We start from the raw sequence: 19,836 nt of genomic DNA, 5'->3' as shown, positions 1-19,836 counted from the left end.
TAGAATCACAGAATCAATTATGTTGGAGAAGACCTCTGAGATCATCAGGTCTAACCCATGACCAAAAACCACCAGCTAGACCATGACACTGAGTGCCATGTCCAGTCTTTGCTGGACATCCCTCCAGGGATGGTGACTCCACCATCTCTGGGGAGCCCAATCCAATGTCTAATCACCCTTTCAGTGAAGAAATTCCTCCTAATATCCAACCTAAATCTCCCCTGGCACAGTTCAGGAATATGCCCTCTTGTCCTATTGCTGGTTGCCTGCGAGAAGAGACTGGCTCCCACCTGGCTACAACCTCCTTCCAGGTAATTGTAGAGAATGATAAGGTCACCCGAGTCTCCTTTTCTCCAGGCTGAATCCTCCCAGCTCTCTCAGCCGCTCCTTGTTGGACTTGTGCACCAGACCCTGAGGAAAAGGGGGGCTCTCACAGTGAGTGGGTGGGGATGGGGGGCGGCCTCAGCAGTGAGGGGGTTGGTGCTGTCCATGAGCCAAAAGGCCAGTGGAATCCAGGTGTGCATTAGGAACAGCACTGCCAGCAGGTCAAGGGATGGGATCCTGCCCCTCTAATCAGCCCCACTGAAGCACATCTGGAGTGCTGTGTCCAGCTCTGGGCTCCTCAGGACAAGAGAGACATGGAGCTCCTGGAGCAGGTCCAGCAAAGGGTGACAAAGATGATGAAGGGATTGGAGCATCTCTCTTAGGAGGAAAGGCTGAGGGAGCTGCCTTGCTCAGCTTCTAGAAGAGACACTGAAAGGGGTCTCATCCATGTCTGTCAGGGTCTGCAGGGAGGGAGCAGAGGATGGACCAGGCTCTCCTCGGGGGTGTCCAGCAATGGGACAAGAGGCCACGGGCACAAACTGAGGCCCAGGAAGTTCCACCTGAACATGAGGAAGAACTTCTTTCCTGTGCAGTGACCGAGCAGTGAAGCACATTGCCCAGAGAGGGTGTGGAGTCTCCCTCACTGGAGATACTCCAGAAACACCTGGATGCAATCCTGTGCCAAGTGCTCTGGGATGACCCTGCTTGAGAAAGGAGGTTGCACCAGATGACCCACTGTGGTCTCTTCCGACTTGAACCATTCTGTGATTCTGTGAGGGGACGAGAGGGGCTCTGGGAGGTGTGAGGGGAATGTGAGGGGTGTGATGACGGGCTGTGAGGGGGCTATGAGGGGGATGTGAGTGGCATGTGATGGGCTGTGAGGGGTCTGTGAGGACTGAGGAGGGGCTGTGAGGAGGGTGATGACGGGGATATGAGGGCTGAGAATACTGCCCTGCCGACGGGGCTGGGGGCGCCGACGACGGGGGCGGTGCCAACCTCCCCGCGCGGGGGCGGGGCCGCGACGGTGACGTCACCCCCGCCTGGCAACGGCGTGGGGGCGGGGGCGGCGCGCGGCTCTCGCGGGACTTGGCGCCCCCCGCCGCGGGCGGGGCGGGGGCGGGGCCGGCGCTGCCCGAGCGCGGCTGAGCGGCGGTGGGAGCGACGGGACGGGCGAGCAGCCCCTCTGCCCCGGGCCGCCCGCGGCTCGGAGCCGCCCCTTCCACGCCCGCAGCGCCCGCGGATGGAGCCGCCGTGCCCGGCTTGAGCGCGTCGGAGGGACGCGGAGCCGCTCCGCCGAGCCCGGGCGGGCGGGCGGGCGCAGCATGGGTGAGTGAGCGCGGCGGGACCGGACCCCTCCTCCCGCCCCCCCGGGGGAGAGCTTGGGGTGAGGGGAGGGCGCGGGGCCCGGGGCAGCCCCCGGTGTGCCCCGGGGCCGCTGGAGGAGCTGCGGGCCCGGCAGGTGCCCGCAGGTGCTCGGTGAGCGATCGCTCCAAGCAGAGGCCGGTCCGGAAGGTCCCGGGGGGCTGCGGGTTCCCTGGGTTTCGGTGGGGAGAGCGAGGAGTAACAGCGAACACTGACCCGGTGCTAGTTGCAGAATAAAAGTTTCTGTGGTTACGTCCAGCCCTCCTTTCGCTTTTTTCTTTTTTTCCCCTACTCGGCTTCAGTTTGAGCTGCACCTTCACCCGTTTCTTCTCCGAGGTGTTGGCTTAAAGAGAGCGAGTGCACAGCGAGCAGGAGAGTTCCTGTGCTGTGATGTGCGGGTTCAGGTTTACACTGGAAGCAGTCGGTTGTGCTGGGTCTGGTTTTTAATGGGAGAGCGTCGGCGTGGAGAGGTATGAATGAGTGACTTAAACACCGCTCCGCAGAGCTCTCCTTCCTTAGAGCCAGTGCCCCCACTGATGTTCAAAAAGGTCCACTGACCATTTTGTTTGTCTTTGATATCTCCACTCCTGTCGCACCCCTTGCTCTCCGTCCTGTGTAACATTATCTCCATGTGCTCTGGAGGGGTACGTGTGACAGTGTGTGCTTATGCTGCTGTGTGCAAATGTGCTGGTTTAGAGCGGGATTTAAGCTTTTTAAGTGCAAGGATACCTGGGTTTTGGATAGCTCTTCTTTATCTCCATCTTTATCCCCATAGAATTGAAGAGGGTGTGCAGGTCAAACGTGCAGTTACTGGAGCGATAAAAGCTCCTCTTGACTTGTTTTCTACTGATTAGGAAGATGGGCTTTCAGTGTTTTCATCTTGGTGAAAGTAGCCTGATGTGGCCAAGGCACACTGAAAGTAAAGTCTGAAACTATAAAGTGGAATGGGTGTTTTAAGTTCTGATACAAACCAAGCTCTAAAGAACTCGCTTTTTGTGATTGTTCAGAATAGGTAAGACTTGCTGTTTATTTCTTTTTGGGCTGTGTTCTCTTATTTGCAAGTGAGAAGTGTCCGTCCAGGTCATTGCGGTGACTTGTGATGGTAGTTCCTGAAGCATGAAAGTTTAGTGTGCTAATTAAACATTTTGAAGTCAGACTGCCGTGATGAAATGTGAATACCTCAGGATTTACATATGGTATGTCTGGGTTATTAAAACCATTAGTATTGTTTATTACTGTAGTTAGAAATACTGTATAAGACTTCAGAAAGGACTGAGTCTAGTTTATTATTATTGCGTGGTATAAAACAATGTATACATTGTTTTTTAACGTATATATATTTTTTTACAATGTATATATTGTATTTTTTCCTTAAGTTTCCTTTTCTTAAGGCAGTCCTTTTCTGATGACAGTAATGAGCATGTTATTACTGCTGCAGAGGCAACTGAATTGAGTGGGTGCACACACTGTGTCAAGTATTGTTATTGCGTGGGTTATTCTAACCATAACAATTTGTGTGTCTGTGCAGTTAGAGAACAATTCCTGCCAGAATGCTGGCAAACCTCTATAAAGGATTGTGGAATAATCCTAGAGCCTTTTAAACAGATTTTCTCTGTAGGTGTTGTCCTTTATTCAGATTTCCAAATGTTGCTTTCTTGTGATCGAAAGCAGGGAGAAATATATATCTCTAAAAATAAGAGCGGAAAAGAACTAACTGTAGCTTGCCCTGCACTCACTGTGTTCAGTGGTGGCCTCACTTTGAGAAGTCATTAGTTGATTATTTTATTACTGACGTCATGGCAGAGCTGGTTCTTGATAAGAGATTGTTTGCCTTTTATGTCAGTTTGATGAAGAGATTTTGCATGTGAGAGGTGGCTTAGAGGGGAGTGTTGAGTATCTTTGGCAGACTCGGGGGTTTCTGAGATCTATGGAGAAGTAAGAACAGGGCAGTGTGACTCTGGAGGAACCAAAAGGAGAAGGGCAGAAGTACAGAATGCCTTGGAACAGGTTCTTTTGTGTTCTTTTAGTAGCTGGAAATTAGTGTTTCAGGAGCATGTGTCACTCAGGCGCCCGAAGGATGGGGAGGAGGATGTTGTCAGAGGTGACACACACGAGACCATATGAAGTTACTGGTAATGCCCACTGACACACTTGAGCTCTGTCATTATAATTCTTTGCCTTCTGTACTAGATTAATCATGTGGATTCAATATATGAATCTACAAACAACTAGAGAGGCAGATTATTTAAAGGGAAAAATATATTCAGATGTTCTAGAGGAAAAAGACTTTATTTGCTTGAATTGTCTTTTGCTGTCTTGGGTTAATATCCACTTGGAGAGAAGTAGAGTTCTGTGTATTGGTGCATTGTAACATCTGCTTACTTATATGGCTCAATAACTGGTAATTGGCCTAATTTTAGTTAAGAAATGGTTTGACTATATAACTTCCATGTTAACAGGAAGGTTGAGCTAAATTTTAGAGTCCCTTTGCAGCCAATCATCCTATAGTTTTACAACTAAGAAGGAAATCTTACAGCAACAATTGATAAATTGCCACAGTGGAACACTAAAATCTACTGAACTCTTGTCAATATCTTCTTAGCTATATGCATGTCCCATCCTTTTTGATTTCCAAAAATTTGTACAAGCTTTGATTTTTGGTTCCCATGAGTCAGTACATTTGAATTTTTCTGCATTTGATCTTCAGACAATTTTGTAATTTTGGAATACTTTGGGAAGCCAGACATACTTCTTCATTGCCAACAGAATAAGTATAAATCTGTTTGATCTGCAGAGTAAGTTCATTGAACATTAAACTTGCGTGAAGCCTCTTGCTTTCTTCACCTTCATGTTGGCCACAGAAAACAATCTTAGAAGGTTTTTGTAAGCAGACTGAACTGAATGCTTTTAACATACTTTTGTGGAGACAGTGGCAGATTGTTTCAGTATTCACTAGTAGTATTACAAGAACCTATTAGAAGATTCCTTCAGGGTTTGTTGTTTGATTTAAAAACAAAACAAAAAACTCCACAAAACCCCAGCAATCTCCCCCTCCCCCACCCCCAAAAAAATGGGATACTCCATACAACCCCAAGCAAATGGGATAGTATAGATGAACAGTTCTGCTGGTATTTTACCAAGAAATATGTAAGATGGGATGCCCAGTTGAACTTCAATCACTCTTTATTGACGAGTACAATGACAGAATCAAAAGTGCAGGTTGTTAAACCTTTCTGTATTCAGGTTCTGGATGAGCCTAGTGCTGGCCAACTGTACTTGCACTGGCCAAGTTAAGCAAAGTGCTTTCTTACTTCATTTCTTTATTCTAGACAGAGCTGTAAGGGAGGATGATGTGAAGCTGACCTCTGGAAGAGAGATGCCTAAACTAGTGGGAAACCAAATTACTGTAACTGGGAAGAGTTGATGGATACTGAGCTTGGGTCAAGATAGAGGAGAAATCCCATCGAAAGGTGCAAGAGAATGTCAGCTCAACTCTTGCCTTTTCAGGTTTTTTTTCCAAGAATGGAAGAGCTGCTGCACTGAGAGTCCTGACTGTGGGGTGGGTAGGGAGGAAAAGGATATGGAAAGCAGGTTGGAAATGGAAAAGTTGTTCTTGTTTGTTTTCTTGGATTGTTGTTGTGGTTTTTTGTTTGGTTGTTTTTTGTTTGTTTGGGTTTTTTTTAAATAAAACCCCATGGTCTGGCAATCAGTAATTTATAGGCTTTCTCAGAGGTGTTCATGGTTTCGTCAGAGCTTTTTTATAGATAGGGATGGACCATGAGGGACTTGGATTAAGGGGCACAAAGAAGAATGTGGTTTTGCCAGCCACAACTGCCTGTGACAGTGGAAGTCCCTGTTTAACATAAATGGGTGTGTGGGGGGGAAATATGTCCTTTCAATGTGAGGGTATGTTTTCGGTGTGTTTTTTTTTTCTGTCTGTTTGGGTTTTTGTTCGTTTGTTCTGTTTTTGTTTTTGTTTTGTTTTGTTTTTTTTCCAAAACCTGCTGCTTACTCTGCCTGACAGTATTTTTGAGAAATGGCGGATGATTGGTGGCTTCAGTCTGAGAAGTTTCTCTACATCTACACTCCTCCCATGTCAGCCATTCCAGGTGATGGTCACCTTTACTGGATGGTTATTTTAATTTTTATTTCACTTTCAGCTTGTTGAGAGGAGAGTTGTTCAGGACTCTGTATGTGTTATTCAAGACTTAACTCCATGCAGGGGTATAATTATATTTGCTATCTTGGTTTCTTCCGTTTTCCTTACAGTTTTTGTTTCAGCTAGGTAGGATCTATACCTTGAATTCTCTTTACCTTCACTGGCTTTCTCTGTTGTCTGCCTGTGCTTGGGGTTGGTTTTTTTTTCCTCTTAGTGGGTTTTTGTTGCATAAACACAGGAAATGTGTGGTTGGGCACCCTGTGCTGTCTGTGGCTGAGCTGCCCGGTCTGTCGCGCTCCGCCTGTCATAGCTCTGCTCTTCCATCCACTTTGCTTCCTTGGAGATGCTGTCACATATGACTGCTGCTCTGGGAGCTCCCCAGCCTGGCTTGATAAAAATGATTTGTTAGCAAAGAGCAGCAATGTATGTGCTTGAAGTGACTAAAATCATTCTGACAGAAGTGGGTAAGTCGATCAGGTGAAATTCCTTGCTCGTGGGTCTCGGGGGTAGTGATTTCTAGCAGCTGGTCCAACCTCTGATGGCCACCTGGGCACTTAAAACGTGTCTCTGGTTCGTGCCAGGGGTTTAGCTTTTTTCTTCTGTTCCTTTTAGAGTAGGTGGGGGTTTTTTTATATTTTTTAAACTGGCATCTTTTATTTTATAATGAAGTTAAATTACATTTGACTTCTTCTTTTCTGACACTTTTCCTTTCCATGATGTTCCTTTTTAACTCTTCTCTGAATTGTGAATTTGCTAACTATCTAAAATATTCCCAACTCTCTGTGGAGGCAATGCCTGAGCCTTTGCTGTCCCTTATCGTGGACATGTGGTGATAAGAAACAGTTTTCCCCAACGCTGTCCCTGTCTTGATGTGAGCACAGCCCTGCGTGAGCACTGCCTGTAGCTGTCCTGGTGCACTGGTAAAAGCGGGACTGAAGCACTGAAACTGCCTTTTCAGTCACCTCTTTTCTAGAATGATCCCTTGCTGTGTTAAATAACTGTTCCTTTTGCCCTGAATTACTGTGTTTCTTAGCATAAACTTGAGACTTCAGTTCATTTGAATAATGTGATGCCAGCACAACTATTTATTTTCTTTGACTAATGCCAGCAAATGTTTTTGGGTGGGATTGTGTTTTACTGCTCTAGCCACATGCAGAATTGTCTTTCTTCATATAAAATCAGAGTGAAATACTGCTTTTTCAGAAATCCTGAATAAAGAAAATGATGCATTGTAGATATTTTTGAACAAAAATTTAAGACCTGCCACTGCCAGAGTCCTGAATCAGACTGAAGGAGAAGTCATAGTATGTGTCTGTCTGCCAAATTAGTTAAATCTTTCCACTTTTGGGGTGATGTACACTGCAGAAAATATGAGGTCATTTAGAATATTAAGTTAACTTTTCTTAAAGAAATATATATTGCCTATAATGTGCTTACAGTATTAGGCAGGATTGCTTTCAGCATAATAAATTAGAACTAATATTTTGAATAATTGAAAAAAGTGAACCATTTTCCTTTAATTTCAGCAGTTTGCATGACCTGTGGTGTTACATGTGAGAGCTGCAGTTGGAGCTCTCCACTTGGTGCTGAAGAGCTTTGTGATTGTAAACTGAGTTTACATTTGACATTATTGTTAAAGAAACTCAAAACTAATTTTATCACTTTCACTCCTACAACTAGATAAAGCATTACTTTAAATTATTTAAATGGCTTAAGCTTACACTGTTTCTTAACAGTAAGTAAATCACCATAAACATGATACTTTTTGCTGTTAGAGGGATATGTAAATGGCTTTGGAGTTAAGCAGTCTTAGGTAGTCTCATTTATTTTTGCTTCTTCAGCAGCAGGATCTGGAGTGCTGTGAATAGATTTTTGTGGATAGATTTTTGATTTTTACTTTAATGTTAAATAAAGCAGTTTTGCCTGAGTTCCTGGAAACTTGCCTGACTTACCATTTAAAGAAGTCTCTTAAGTCATCAATTTCTACCTCTTGGATAAAATTACTAAGTGGTCAGCCTTAGTCAAATGTTTTGACTGTGTACGTAGTTTGATTTTTGTAAGCTGGCACTGAAGTAAAGTCTCACCCTTCGCTTATCTCTGTCTAGTGAGCATTGTCCTCTTCCCTTCCTTTTACAAACCAGATCATCCAAAACTTTCCTGTCTTCCTGAATTAGCTTTCAGCCAGACTGGCTCTCCAGAACTGAGACCAAGCTCATGGTGGCAAAAGGAGTGAGGAGGAGGAGGATGTGGATGCTACTTACAGTGGTGTCAGCTGCAGCAGTTACAGCAGTTGACAAAGTCACGCCTGGTAGAGACTTTTTGTCTTCTAGTTTTAGCTCTTTAGTTCAGTTGTGGATTCATTGGTAATATACCAGTATACCTTAATTCCTCTTAGTTTGGGTTTTAGTTGCCCCCCCCCCAAGTTGCATTGTTGTTTCACTTTTCAGGAAAAATATAAAAGCCAACTTGTCAGAATGGTTCAGGTTGTTTCCGTTCAGTGCATCTTTGGGACTGGGGGATAAAAGTCTCCATCTTTGCTGCTTGAAGAAATAAATCTGCTAGTTTTCATCAAGTAAAGGAGAATCATGTTGCTTAACTCTGAACTTGTATCTTGAGTTATGAATGGATTTGTTTTAAGGCTACTTTGAGTGTAATGTCCCTTCTAAAGTCTTCCTGTGGGTGCAGTTTCAGGCTGTGCTTCAGAGATAACTTCAGGCTGCTGCCACAAAGGGCCAGAGCTGTACCTGCCTCTCTCTGGCTTGCCATGGCTCTGGTGGCTGTGACTGATGAGCTGGATGGTGTGGAAGAAACTCCTGAGCCAGGTTTGGCATCCTGTCAGCTGAATGGCCTCACTCTGCCTGCACAGTTGTGAGCTCCTGGGCAAGAGAGCGGATGGGACTGTATTTCAGGAGCCAGGGAATGGAGGGTGTTTCTCCTTTTCCATTTTAACCTGCAGTTAACTTTGCACTACATCCACACTGAAGTTTCATCAGTTTCTTCTATATTAATTGCTCTCAAATGTTTGTGATCCAGCAAACTGATTATTTCAAATTTTTTTCTCTTCATTTTTAAAATGCTTTTTTACCCCTCATCCATTTTAAGCCAGCCGAGTGTTCTTTTTAAAATGTGCCTCTAAGTTGCTTTTTTAAAAACTGATTTAATAGTAACTTTATAGAGAAAATAGTTCCTAAACTGCTAGAATTTGTAATTGAGGTACCTTTTGTATTTCTGTGGATTTTGGTCTTGGTTTTTTTCAGTAATGTGTATGTTTGGAGAAGACAACTGAGCACAGCATGTAAAAATATACCTCTGTCCTTACCGTATCCTGATTTTTTTGCCATTGGGCTGGACTTCAATGTTCCATCACTTAAATGCTTTTATGGAGTTTGGCTTATTTAGTACTGTCATAAACCAAGAAATGCAAGATTAACTAGAATAAACCTGCCTAAAACTTAAGGTAAATCACATTGCTGTTTGCACTCTTTGTGACATCTGAATATTTCTGTCGAGGAAGTTATTAATTGCTAGAATGAACTGCCAGGAGAAATGCTAGATCCATCAGTTCTTGGTATGGTCAGTCCGCTGAATAATGCAGATATCAGTGTGTTCCTTAATCTTCCCTTTTGGCAGATTTAGTGATCATGTGTCCATGCAGTGATCTGGTTTAAGGCGCTGGCCAGAATTGAATCCAACCAGAGGAGAACCAGCTGTGTCTGATTTGGCAGCAAAGTGGACTGACACACCCTGGAGCAGCATAACTGTGAGACCAGCACAAGGGAACAGTGGTATGGGAGTAAGTTGAGAGAGACTGCAGGGTCATTCCTTCAGCCTCACAGTGTTGGAGTCACTGTAAAACTGTTCTCTGGAAATGACTGAAGCCATCGTTCCTGAAAAGCAGAGCCCACCTGTTTTGCTTCTGAAGTGGTTCAGTGAAGAGCATTATTTTGTTCAGAGTTTTTAGTAAGAGGCTTGACAAATTCAGCAGGATTTGCAAGTTGTCTGGGAGTGTCGGTGGGGTTTCAGGTGACCATCTGATGGGTGGGGATGGGCTGTTTGTTTGAAACCTGTGTCCCAAACAACACTTTGTGTTCAGCTGAGTTTGTGCCGTCCTGGAGCCAGGTGAAATGAGGTGCTGTTCTGCAAGCAGGGCAGTGGAATTGCTGAGGTGAGCAAGGCTTTTGTAGACTAATCCTGTGGGTATGGTAAATAAGGAGACCGCAGATCCTCCTGAAAAGTGCAAACAGCAGAATATAGTCTTTTTGTTAAGCATGAATTATTATGAACTGTGCTGTTTTGCTCTGGAAAATCAAATGTGCTTTGTTTGCTGGACCTGTGTGTTAATGAAAATACACCTCGTCCTTCAGCACGGGGAAAGAGTGTTTGTGAAGTGGAAGATGGTAGTAAAAAGCATGACATTAAAACATTCACATTATGAGAACTGTAAGTATAACAAGGACTGCTTTTACTGCCTACCAATATTTGGGTAGAGGATGTGGTGCAAGGAAGTAGGGGAATTGGAAATTGTCTTGGCTGACACCCTTTGCAGCTCTAGGAGAGCTTGAATTCATTTCTTGTAGCACCGTGTGCTATAGGACTGTGTGCGAGTTACCCATGTGGTGGTTGTCAACTAAAAACACAATTAAGAGTGTATAAAATTGCTTCCTCTAATTTTTGTGTGTTCATCATCTTATTAGATGCTTCTTTTGTGGGAAGAGAGTTTGCTCTTTCAATCTTAATGGTTCTTTCTTCCTGAGAGAGAATTATAAGATACATGTATGGATTGTAATGTAAATGGCTTCTAAAATGTAGGTTGTAGAAGAAAACTTGCCCTGTAGACAGCTAGTATGAGAAAGCCTCAGGCTGGGTGAATACAAGATGAAATAAAGCTGTTTAGGAAACAGGAGATGTGCTGTCAGTAGAATAAGACACAGCCTGCCATCTCTGTGCAGCAAGGAGACTGTGCTGATTTGCTGTCAAGACAGAGGTGCTGGATCCTGCTCTTCAGTGCTCTGTGATGCTTCTGCAGTTCTGAGCAGCAACAGAAGTGGTAAATCCTGACCTTGGTTTTTTAAGGAAGCTGAGGTCATACTGCTGATATTTTTTTCTCTTGATTTTACTTTTTTTTTTTTTGAGTGTGTTTGTGGTTGAGTCACCAGGGTTTTGCCTGTAGTTGTGAAACCTGTGGGGACAGGTTTCAAGGGGATTTCCTCTGGTTCTAAATTCCAAGCTACTCCTTCAAGTGAACGTGTTGAGAACAGTGGAGGTGAGAGTTAGCTTTCTATGAACTTGCTTTGGGTGCTTTGTATCCTGACCTCAGCAACTGGTATCCCTTGCCCCAGACAGCTTTTCATAACCTCCTGTAAGTCCTCTGCTCCCCCCTCAAATTCTTCAAATACGGATCCTTGTATTACTATCAATTAGCGCTGCAAGACACAGCTTCCAAGCTGCATAGTTGGTGATTAGTTGGAGCTGCTTCCAAGCTGCATAGTTGGTGATTAGTTGGAGCTGCTTCCAAGCTGCACAGTTGGTGATTAGTTGGAGCTGCTTCCAAGCTGCATAGTTGGTGATTAGCCAGCCATCAGGTTAAAAGAGCAAGAGTGTTGGGGCAGTCCTGAAGTCTTTTCCTGGGGAAGGACTGAGATTTGGGTGCTTCAGTGCTGACTCTGCAAAAAAATAATAAAAAAAAAATAAATGTACAGCTCTTATTTTTGAGATGCTGCTCTTCTGGCATGTTTTAGCCAAATGTGAAAGAATTGGGAGGGAAGCAAGAGGGCAGGCAGATAGGGGTGATCATGTAACCCTGGTTTCTTCAAGTGCTTGAGATTATAATCAGGTACTAAAAAACCCCATAGTGAATGAAGTGAGGGGTGATTGCTGTGCTGCGGTAGTATTGGGAGGATTGGTCAACAGAAATCTTGTGTTCCTAAAAGACAAACGCATAGTCCAGCATTTAGGAACAAACTCCCTTACTGTCTGCCAGGTGGCCTGAGCAGGATAGTAGCCAGCAGGTCCTGGGGAGTGGTTGTTCCCCACTCCCAGGCACTCACATGACTAAAATACTGTGTCCGGTTTTGCTCCTTCCTCCCCTCAAATGCAGGGGGAATGCCACCAGACTGGAGAGCTGCGAGTGGTCAGGAGGCTGGTGCATGTGGTGTGCAAGGAGTTGATATAGCCTGGAGAAGAGAATTACAGACTTTTCTTGGAGACATGGTGGAAAGTTGCAAGTTAGGACAGTGGTAATTCCTGTTGAATATAGTGTGGAAAAATCATTATGAGAATTGAGTATCAGAAAAGCTGCCCAGGGTCGCTGTTTTATCTTCATCCCTTCAAGACTTTTAAAATTTAGCTGGACAATCCCTTGAGCAACCTGGTTTGGCTTTGGGATTAACCTTGCTCTGATCAGGTTGGAATAGTAACCTCCAGAGATCCTTTCAAACCTTGTTTTCCAGTGATTGGAAGCATTGCAAGTTATGCAGGTTGAAGTCATGATCTTAATAAAAATTGTTTAAATCCTTCTAAATCCGTGTTACAAGTGGGTATTTACAGAATTGATCTCTGAACTTTTAAAACATAATTGAGCTAATGAAATGATTTACCTTCTTTAAAACTATCTGATTGAGGTTGTAGGGTTCTGTTGAGCATTTGTTGTTTTGACTGGCTCTTGTAAGAATCCATTGCATAAGGATTTCTTTTTGTGCTTTTCAGTCCAACGGTTCAGTTGATTGTATTGATTAAAATGTCCACACTAAAAAGTTAATTAACTTTATTAATGCCACTATTACTGTGGACTGTCCTGACAGTGTGGAGTCAGATAGAAACACTTGTCCCTGTTTTAATACTAAGCATATTTTGTCGTTTTTGCAAGATCCCAATCTGGGACCATTCAGACTCTTGCATCATGTCTGTTTTTAAAGATGAAGGGAACACTTTGTGCATGCTCCGAATGATGCTTTTAAGTTTCCATAAATTTATTTCAAAGCCAGATTCTTGCCATGTTTGCACAAGCACTAATTGTCATTCAGAATTAGATATGTGCCAAATTGTAGGTTGTCTGTCAAAGCATTTCTGTATTTTTGCAGAGCGTAAAAGGAGTTTTCTTTTGGTTTAAACCCAGAAGGCTCTCAGACTCTCTTGTTTTTGTAACTCATGAATTTATAACCTGGAGCTATGATCATGATGTTCTTTTTGGCTAGGAGCATCCTGAGAAAAATCTGCAGGAGGAGCTGAAGCTTTTGTAGTAACATGGGGTTCTGATATTGAAGGAAGGAAGCTATTATAAAATTCAAATACTTTTTTTTCCTTTTTTTTTTTTTAAGGGGAATGACTTTGTAGAAAAATTCTAAGATAAGCAACAGTCTTCAGCTTCAATTTTTTTTGTTTGTTTGTTTGGGTTTCTTTGTGAGCTAATTATCTAGTAGAGGCTTTAAGGGAAAAACTATAAATATGGAGTTGACCCTGTCATACTTTCACTGCTTATTTGGTGCTTTGGATTTGAGCAAAATCTAAATACAGTATGATCTTTTTGTTCTTCAGAGGTTTTCTGGCATGGCTTTGTTTTAGCAGCTTTTGTAATTTGGTGTTTTGTGACTCACCTTGAATGTTTTGCCAAGTAGATGTTATAAAATTAACTTAAGGGAAAGAACAGAGGAAGAGGCGTAAATCTATATATGGAACAGTGTCTGAGTCATGGCTTCAGAAAATGTGGTGTGTTTTTTTAGGGTGCAGTCCTCTGTGCCCTCTAAGATCCCTGGTTTTTCCTGCATGGTGAATTAGTAGCATTCTTTCCCCTTCTGCTTGTGAAGAGTTTTGCTGCCTTTCCTGCAGGTGTCACCTCTCATTTCCAGGCTGGTTTCTTGCAATGAGGTCAGTTCAGACTGAGAGAAATAACAAGTAGCACAAACCATCTCTTTCTGCTTAACATCACTTCTCAGGCAAAACATTTTGACCTCTTTTGTCCTTATAAATCAAATAGTAGTATCAAATATCTGTGGATGGTAGAGATTTTACTCTAATACTTCCCATTTCATGTCTTCTCCTGCTGCGAAGGGAGGAGCCTGGCAATTCCCACTCATAGAAGTGAGGGGCTGAATCAAAATCACAGTTGTGATATTTATTAAGTTTATGACTGAGTTTAAGACAAGTATTTCTGATAACATGTCCTCCTCCTGGAGGAGACATGATGGATGAGTCTTCTAGAGTTGATTTAATAAACCTGCAGTGAGGAGTGTATCCTTAAAACACTTTTTTTCCCAGCTGGCTGGTAATGGTGGCATATCATCTGCAGGATACAGCTGTGGAATTATGAGGGTATGTGTGGAGGGTATATGAGTTGCTTTAGCGAAGTGAAAATTGACAAACATTTAATTTTCAGTTGTGTTCTGTCACACACAGTGTTAAGCACTATAATGCACTTCAGGAAATTACAGGAGCCCGGAGTAGGAAAATGAGGCCTATGTGGTTTGCATCTCTCAGGGCAGGCTGCTGGGCAGGGTTTCTGCTGGGCTGTTTAGTTTCATTCCCAAAGTATCCTGCTAATTGTACCTGAGCCAGCACGGGAAGCTCCCGTTTGAGATGGTTACTGTTAAAATACAATGAGTTTCTCATTAGTTGAAATAATTTGGGAGGAAGAGCATACATTTTTAACTGTTTTCAATTGTTCATTGTCCTAATTATTTCAACCTTACTGGGCTGTAAAATTCAACATGAACTTTTTATTAAAAATGCGTGGTGAGTCATTTGTTGGAGAATGCCCCATTGCCTCACTCAATCTAGCAATGCCAGGCGGATCCAGGGCGGCTTTCAGATGGACAAGTTCCGTGCTGACAGAACCAAGTCTGGCTTTTCAGACTGTCTCAAGGGTAGACTGCTATTTTTGGTTTTTTTGTTTCCCTTTTTTAAGCCAAACTATGTATGTAGAGGGATTGTTGCTTTAAGCAGAAAATGTTTGTGCTAGAACTGGATAATGCAGCATAGAGCAAGTTACAGAAGGATTAAGGAAAAATAGCAGTCACTGCAGGATGGACAGAAAAAAAAAGAACTTTACTCAAGTTGCCTTATCACAGTCTTTTGACAACACCTGGAGCTGGCTGGGGATTCTGTTGTCTGAGGGCTCATGATTGGGATGTCAGTGGAACAGAAGCAAAAAGGTATTTTTGGGACTTTTGGTGGCTGAAATTAATTTTAATTTGGCCACCTTCTGCAGACTTCCCTGTCAGCTGTAAACGTAAAATTGAAATTGTGAGAAACTTCAGTGAGGGATCTGAGAGATCTTGTGGATTTCAAGACATCTGTGAAAGTCACAGGATGTCCCTGAAAGAGAACAGGCTAAAACCAGTTACCAATACATTAATTTGTTTGTATCATCTATTTAACACATAGGTAAAATATCATTAAAAGATTTTTGTGCCTGAATCACAAAATGGTTTGGGTTGGAAGGGACCTTTAAAGATCATCCAATCCAACCCCCTGCCATGGACAGGGACACCTTGCATTAGACCAGGTTGCTCAAAGTCCCACCCACCCTGGCCTTAAATGTTTCCAGGGATGAGACATCCAATGCTTCTCTGGGCAACCTGTGCCAGTGTCTAACCACCCTCACACTACAGAATTTCTTGCTTATGTCCAATCTAAATCTCCCCTCTTTCAGTTTAAAACCAGTGCCCCTTGTCCTGTCCCAACAGACCTTGGGAAAAAATCTCTCCGTCTCTCTTACAAGCCTCCTTTATGTACTTGAAGGATGAAATAAGGTCTCAGTTGTCATTAGAAAGATAAAATGTAGTAGGACCCCATACTTCAGGAAAATAATAGAACTAGCTTTTATTCCAGCTTGTTCCTTCCCCTCTTCCAATGGTAATTTTTTTCCTTTGGCGTGCACAGCGTTTAATCAAAATAGGAAGCTGACAGTAGCTGGGCTACTGATGCTGGAGTTTGGGGAAACAAAGGCCCAAATGAGATACTGGATATTGTTAGACTTAAACAAGATGTTTCAAAGTTGTTTTGTTGTCTTTTTTTTGGCTTGGTTGTCATTGTTGGTTTTCTCTGTGGTGTGTATTTATTCTGACTTCATTCTTTTTTTCCTAAAAGCCATCTTTACAGCAGTTTAAAATACCCTTATTGTAAGCACTGGAGAGAGTACTTATTAAGTTTTTACCAGATCTTGTAAACCATCATGTGTCCAACACCTTTTTGGTAGTGACTTGTGATAGAAAGATAGACTGTATTTCAGAAAAATGATACATTAAATTCCCTTCTAAAGGAGGGGTTTTTTTTAATCTTGTAGAGGAATGGGAGCTGGGGCTGGTAGGCTGATCTGCCCCAGCACAGCACTATGGATGTTGGCTCAGGTGGGCATGGTGCTCTGACTGCTCAGCTCTTGTGCCGAGGAAGTGGGAAGCTGCTTTTTGGGAATTTGGCCTAACCTGCAGTCATAGTGGCTGATTGCCATCACTCATCTAATGTTGCTTCAAACTGCTGAACCTTCTGAGACATGGGGGATGTGTTGAAGTGAGTGTGAAGGCTCATACTCACTTCAGCATGAAGTTGCTTCAAAGAGCAAATCCTGTTGGCAATGAAACTGAGTCCCCACTGGGTGACAGCAGGGTGTTGGTGGTGCTTCCAGAAACGGGGTGGACACAGCTGAGCTGGTTTTGTGTAGAATCAGCTTGTGTCCAACACTGTATTTGTGTGTATTGGAGGCATCTTTAGTGCTTGAAAGGATTGTTTGTTTGCCCAGCAACCAGAACTAATAAATTGTACAGATTTAGGTTCTCTGTCTTTGAAATAATCCCCAACTGAAATAATCGGCTTACAGCAAATTGGGAATTAATTGTGTATGCTTAAAAGAAAATGTACACAGAATGGCATGAAAATATTTCAATTCCATTGGTGTTATGTATTATTATAAACTAATGAAAGAATTCTGATGGCTCAGGACACTTGGCTTAAAACAAGACCGTAAGTCAATATTTGAATAGATGAGGTCAGCATTTTCTTAAACTGCAGAGAACCTCCTCTGCCACATCCCTTCCTTGTGGCAGCAGAGTTTACTTGGCTGGCACAGCCGATCAAAGCCTCAGGAGCAGGAAGCTCTGCTTTGGTACAGAGCTATTTATCAGGACTGGAGCTGGCATGACTGGTGTGGCTCACCTGGGAGGAGGCACAGGTAGAAATGGCTCTGCTATGTGTCACTGCCATTCTCTAGGCCTTACAGGAGGCACCCAACCTCCTTCTGAGCTACTGTGAAGGTAAAACATCTTATTTGTGGTGGTTAATGCTTTCAGTAGTCCTTGTGATGCAACTGTTAGCAAGTCCTCCACGTGGAACACAAATGTGATGGCTCTGCATGGCTCAGCACAGGGAAATGTCTGCTCTTTTGTATGGTGTGACTCAAAACCAGTGACTTACTGAAGGCTGTGCTGTAAAATGAGTGTGCAATTCATGGTCTTCATTAGTTAATTGTGCTCGTTCCTTGTTCAGTTTTGTAACAGCTTGCAACTGCAACCCTGCCATCAGTTGACAGGAATCCAATGGCCTTGCATTGTTTATGCATTGTGTTAGGAGGTGGTTTCATGACAGATTTTGGCTGTGTGCAAAGCAGCAAGTGGTAAGGGGCAAGATGAGTGGGTCCCTAGGGGGAATTTCAGGTGTGAGGGACCTGACATTCATCTCACAAGTTTTGGACATTTTTATAGCATTGTAGTTCTAGTCTCGCCCTATGGGTGTAATGCCTATTAAAGATTAACACACATTAGGAGTATTCTTGAGTTTAGTTTCAGTGGGGAAAAAAAAAAATCCAGAGATTATTTACTATGAGACTGCTCCACACTGAACTGAAGCACCATAAATGAGGGTGGTTTGGACCTTCAGGAGCAATGTGCTCCCCATCTGTGCTGTAACAGTAATATAGATGTGGGTCTGAGTTGGGTTTGAAGCAGTCCTGGGTCTCTGACCCTACAGTGAGACATCTGAGGGAGATAAAGGAAGTTGACACTAAATAGTTTTCTCTCGGGCTGGTTTTTTTATCTGATTCACCAGTAGTATAAATAACTACTAATCTTAAATGCAGAGCTGGGGGTAGGGACCATGTGAATGCACACAGAAGAGAGCATGGGATCACAGCATTCTTGGGTTAAGATGTCTTGGAAATACAGCCTTGGGTTTCCTGCTCTCTTTTGGTGATGTAGCTTTACTGGGCACTTGGAGAAGGAAAGCAGGAGATGCTGGATGTTTCTGTCTGTTCGAGGTTCAGTCCCTTAGGCCTGCTTCTCATCAGATATGGCTGTTTAGGTGTGAAAAGAAGGGAAGGACCCTTTTGCACAGGACCAGTGCTCAGAGTTGTTTTCTCAGTACTGGGAAATGTGAGGTGCTTCCCTACTCAGATTGAGGGAGACCAAACCCACATCTGTACCCCAAAGGGATACTTGGATCTTTGGGGAACTGGTTATTATGATCATTGTGTAGATAGGAGAGGGAATCATGGGAGCAGATGCAGAGTGTGAAGGAAGGAGCAGTGGAGGCCTTTGGCCAGGAGGGATTTGCCTTTAGTTGCCAAACCCTTGTGCTCACCTTGTGCATGTGTCTTACGGGAGAGCTTCGATGACAAAACTCATGCAGTTTTGGGAGAAGCAACTAGAATTTTAAGGGCAACGGGGAATCCACCAGGCCTCTCTATTTGAGTATGAGGGTTGTCATCAGTGACTCAGGTCAGGGTAACAGGGTGTTGGAGTGGAAAGAAAACATTCTTGTAACCACTACTTATGTTTACAGTTCTGGAGGTGTTTTCATTGTTCAGCATTTAAACACCTGAACTACTTTTTCAGTGTTAAGATGTGTCTTAAGTGGCCAAACATATACTATGGTATTGCTGTTAAAACAGCTGGAATTCCTATAGCTCACAAATTGTAGGAGGGCTTCTGTGGGAAAGCAGTTGGAAGGAGCACCTAGTTTTGAAACAGTTTGGAAGAAAAGTATGATAGTTATAAGGGTAAGATAGTATCTTCTGTTGTCTTTTGTCTCCAGTGTAAACTTTGCTGTGAAACAAAATACCTTTGTAACTGTGCGTATGTACTCGTACATGATAACACAGTTGTTACCCTGGTTTTATAGGACACTAAACTTTGAGGGTTTTCTGTGATAAATGTACAAGTGGAAACAACAGCAAGTTTTAAGCATATAGCAACTGTCTGTTATGATAAACTGGAAAAGCAAAAGCTCAGTTTCTAGTATAACTGCAGTTCTGCTGCCAAGGTGCTTCTGGAGGCTGCACAACTTTCCAGGGTTCATGTTCCAATAAATGACTTTAAATCTGAACTGACCTAAAACCTGCCTGAAGAGACCTTCATGGAACATGGCAGCAACTCTTGCTGCTTCATGTTGAACTCTGTTCCTCCCAGTCTGCAGCAAGTTTCAGCAAGGCTTCCCAATATATGCAAGGATTTCAGTTATTCAATGAATCCTCTTTTTTTTTAAATTTTATAAACTATTAAAATGTGTTTTTCATGGGATTTTATTTTTATTTCATGGTTTGTGTCTTTATTTTGGCTACTACAGAAAGGTCACTGGATTCTGACAGTATTGTAATACCTTAAACAAAGTACCAAGAATGTGAAGTTGTCGTCTTTGCTGGGTGAGTGTCTGACATGGGTTATTTCTGTTGAAGACACAGGCATGATAGAACTTTGGTATATTTTCCACTCTTTTACTTGCTTTATTTATTGTTTTTTTCTCTTTTAAGGCTCCCAGAGGGCCTTAGTTACCTATAATAGACAACTTCAGAAAGACACTGAGTAGCTGAAGACTTCCTTTGTTTAAAATCAGTGAAGATGGGTGTTATGGCCATGCTTGTTGGGAAACTTGGCTTCTGCCTTGGCACTGAGATGTGGTTGGCAGAAGAGCCAGTTGTGTAAGTTTTGGAGAAGTGGAGAGTCCACCTGTGCCAGCAGTGACTGAATGCCTCGTGCAGGCAGTGTTGCTGTGCTGGCTGGCAGTGGGAG

The 19,836-nt window shown here is 43.1% G+C and overlaps 1 protein-coding gene across 3 annotated transcripts in view; it reads left to right on the top strand.

The window, feature by feature from the left end:
* The first annotated feature begins 1,456 nt into the window (after positions 1-1,456).
* CD2AP (CD2 associated protein) overlaps positions 1,457-19,836 on the top strand; it is an 81,479-nt gene continuing 63,099 nt past the window's right edge. For 2 of the 3 annotated variants that reach the window (XM_064650690.1, XM_064650694.1), the window contains exon 1: positions 1,457-1,650. In XM_064650690.1, the coding sequence (XP_064506760.1) occupies positions 1,647-1,650 (4 nt within the window). In that variant the 5' untranslated portion in view covers positions 1,457-1,646. Of the gene's footprint in view, positions 1,655-19,836 lie in introns of all 3 variants that reach the window. The other variant, XM_064650691.1, reaches the window with a different exon arrangement.

The sequence above is a fragment of the Pseudopipra pipra genome, chromosome 3, assembly GCF_036250125.1.
Source record: "Pseudopipra pipra isolate bDixPip1 chromosome 3, bDixPip1.hap1, whole genome shotgun sequence".
Classification (NCBI taxonomy): Eukaryota; Metazoa; Chordata; class Aves; order Passeriformes; family Pipridae; genus Pseudopipra; species Pseudopipra pipra.
The sequence above is the reverse complement of the archived record's forward strand: the minus strand, read 5'-3'. Positions and strand labels throughout refer to the sequence as shown.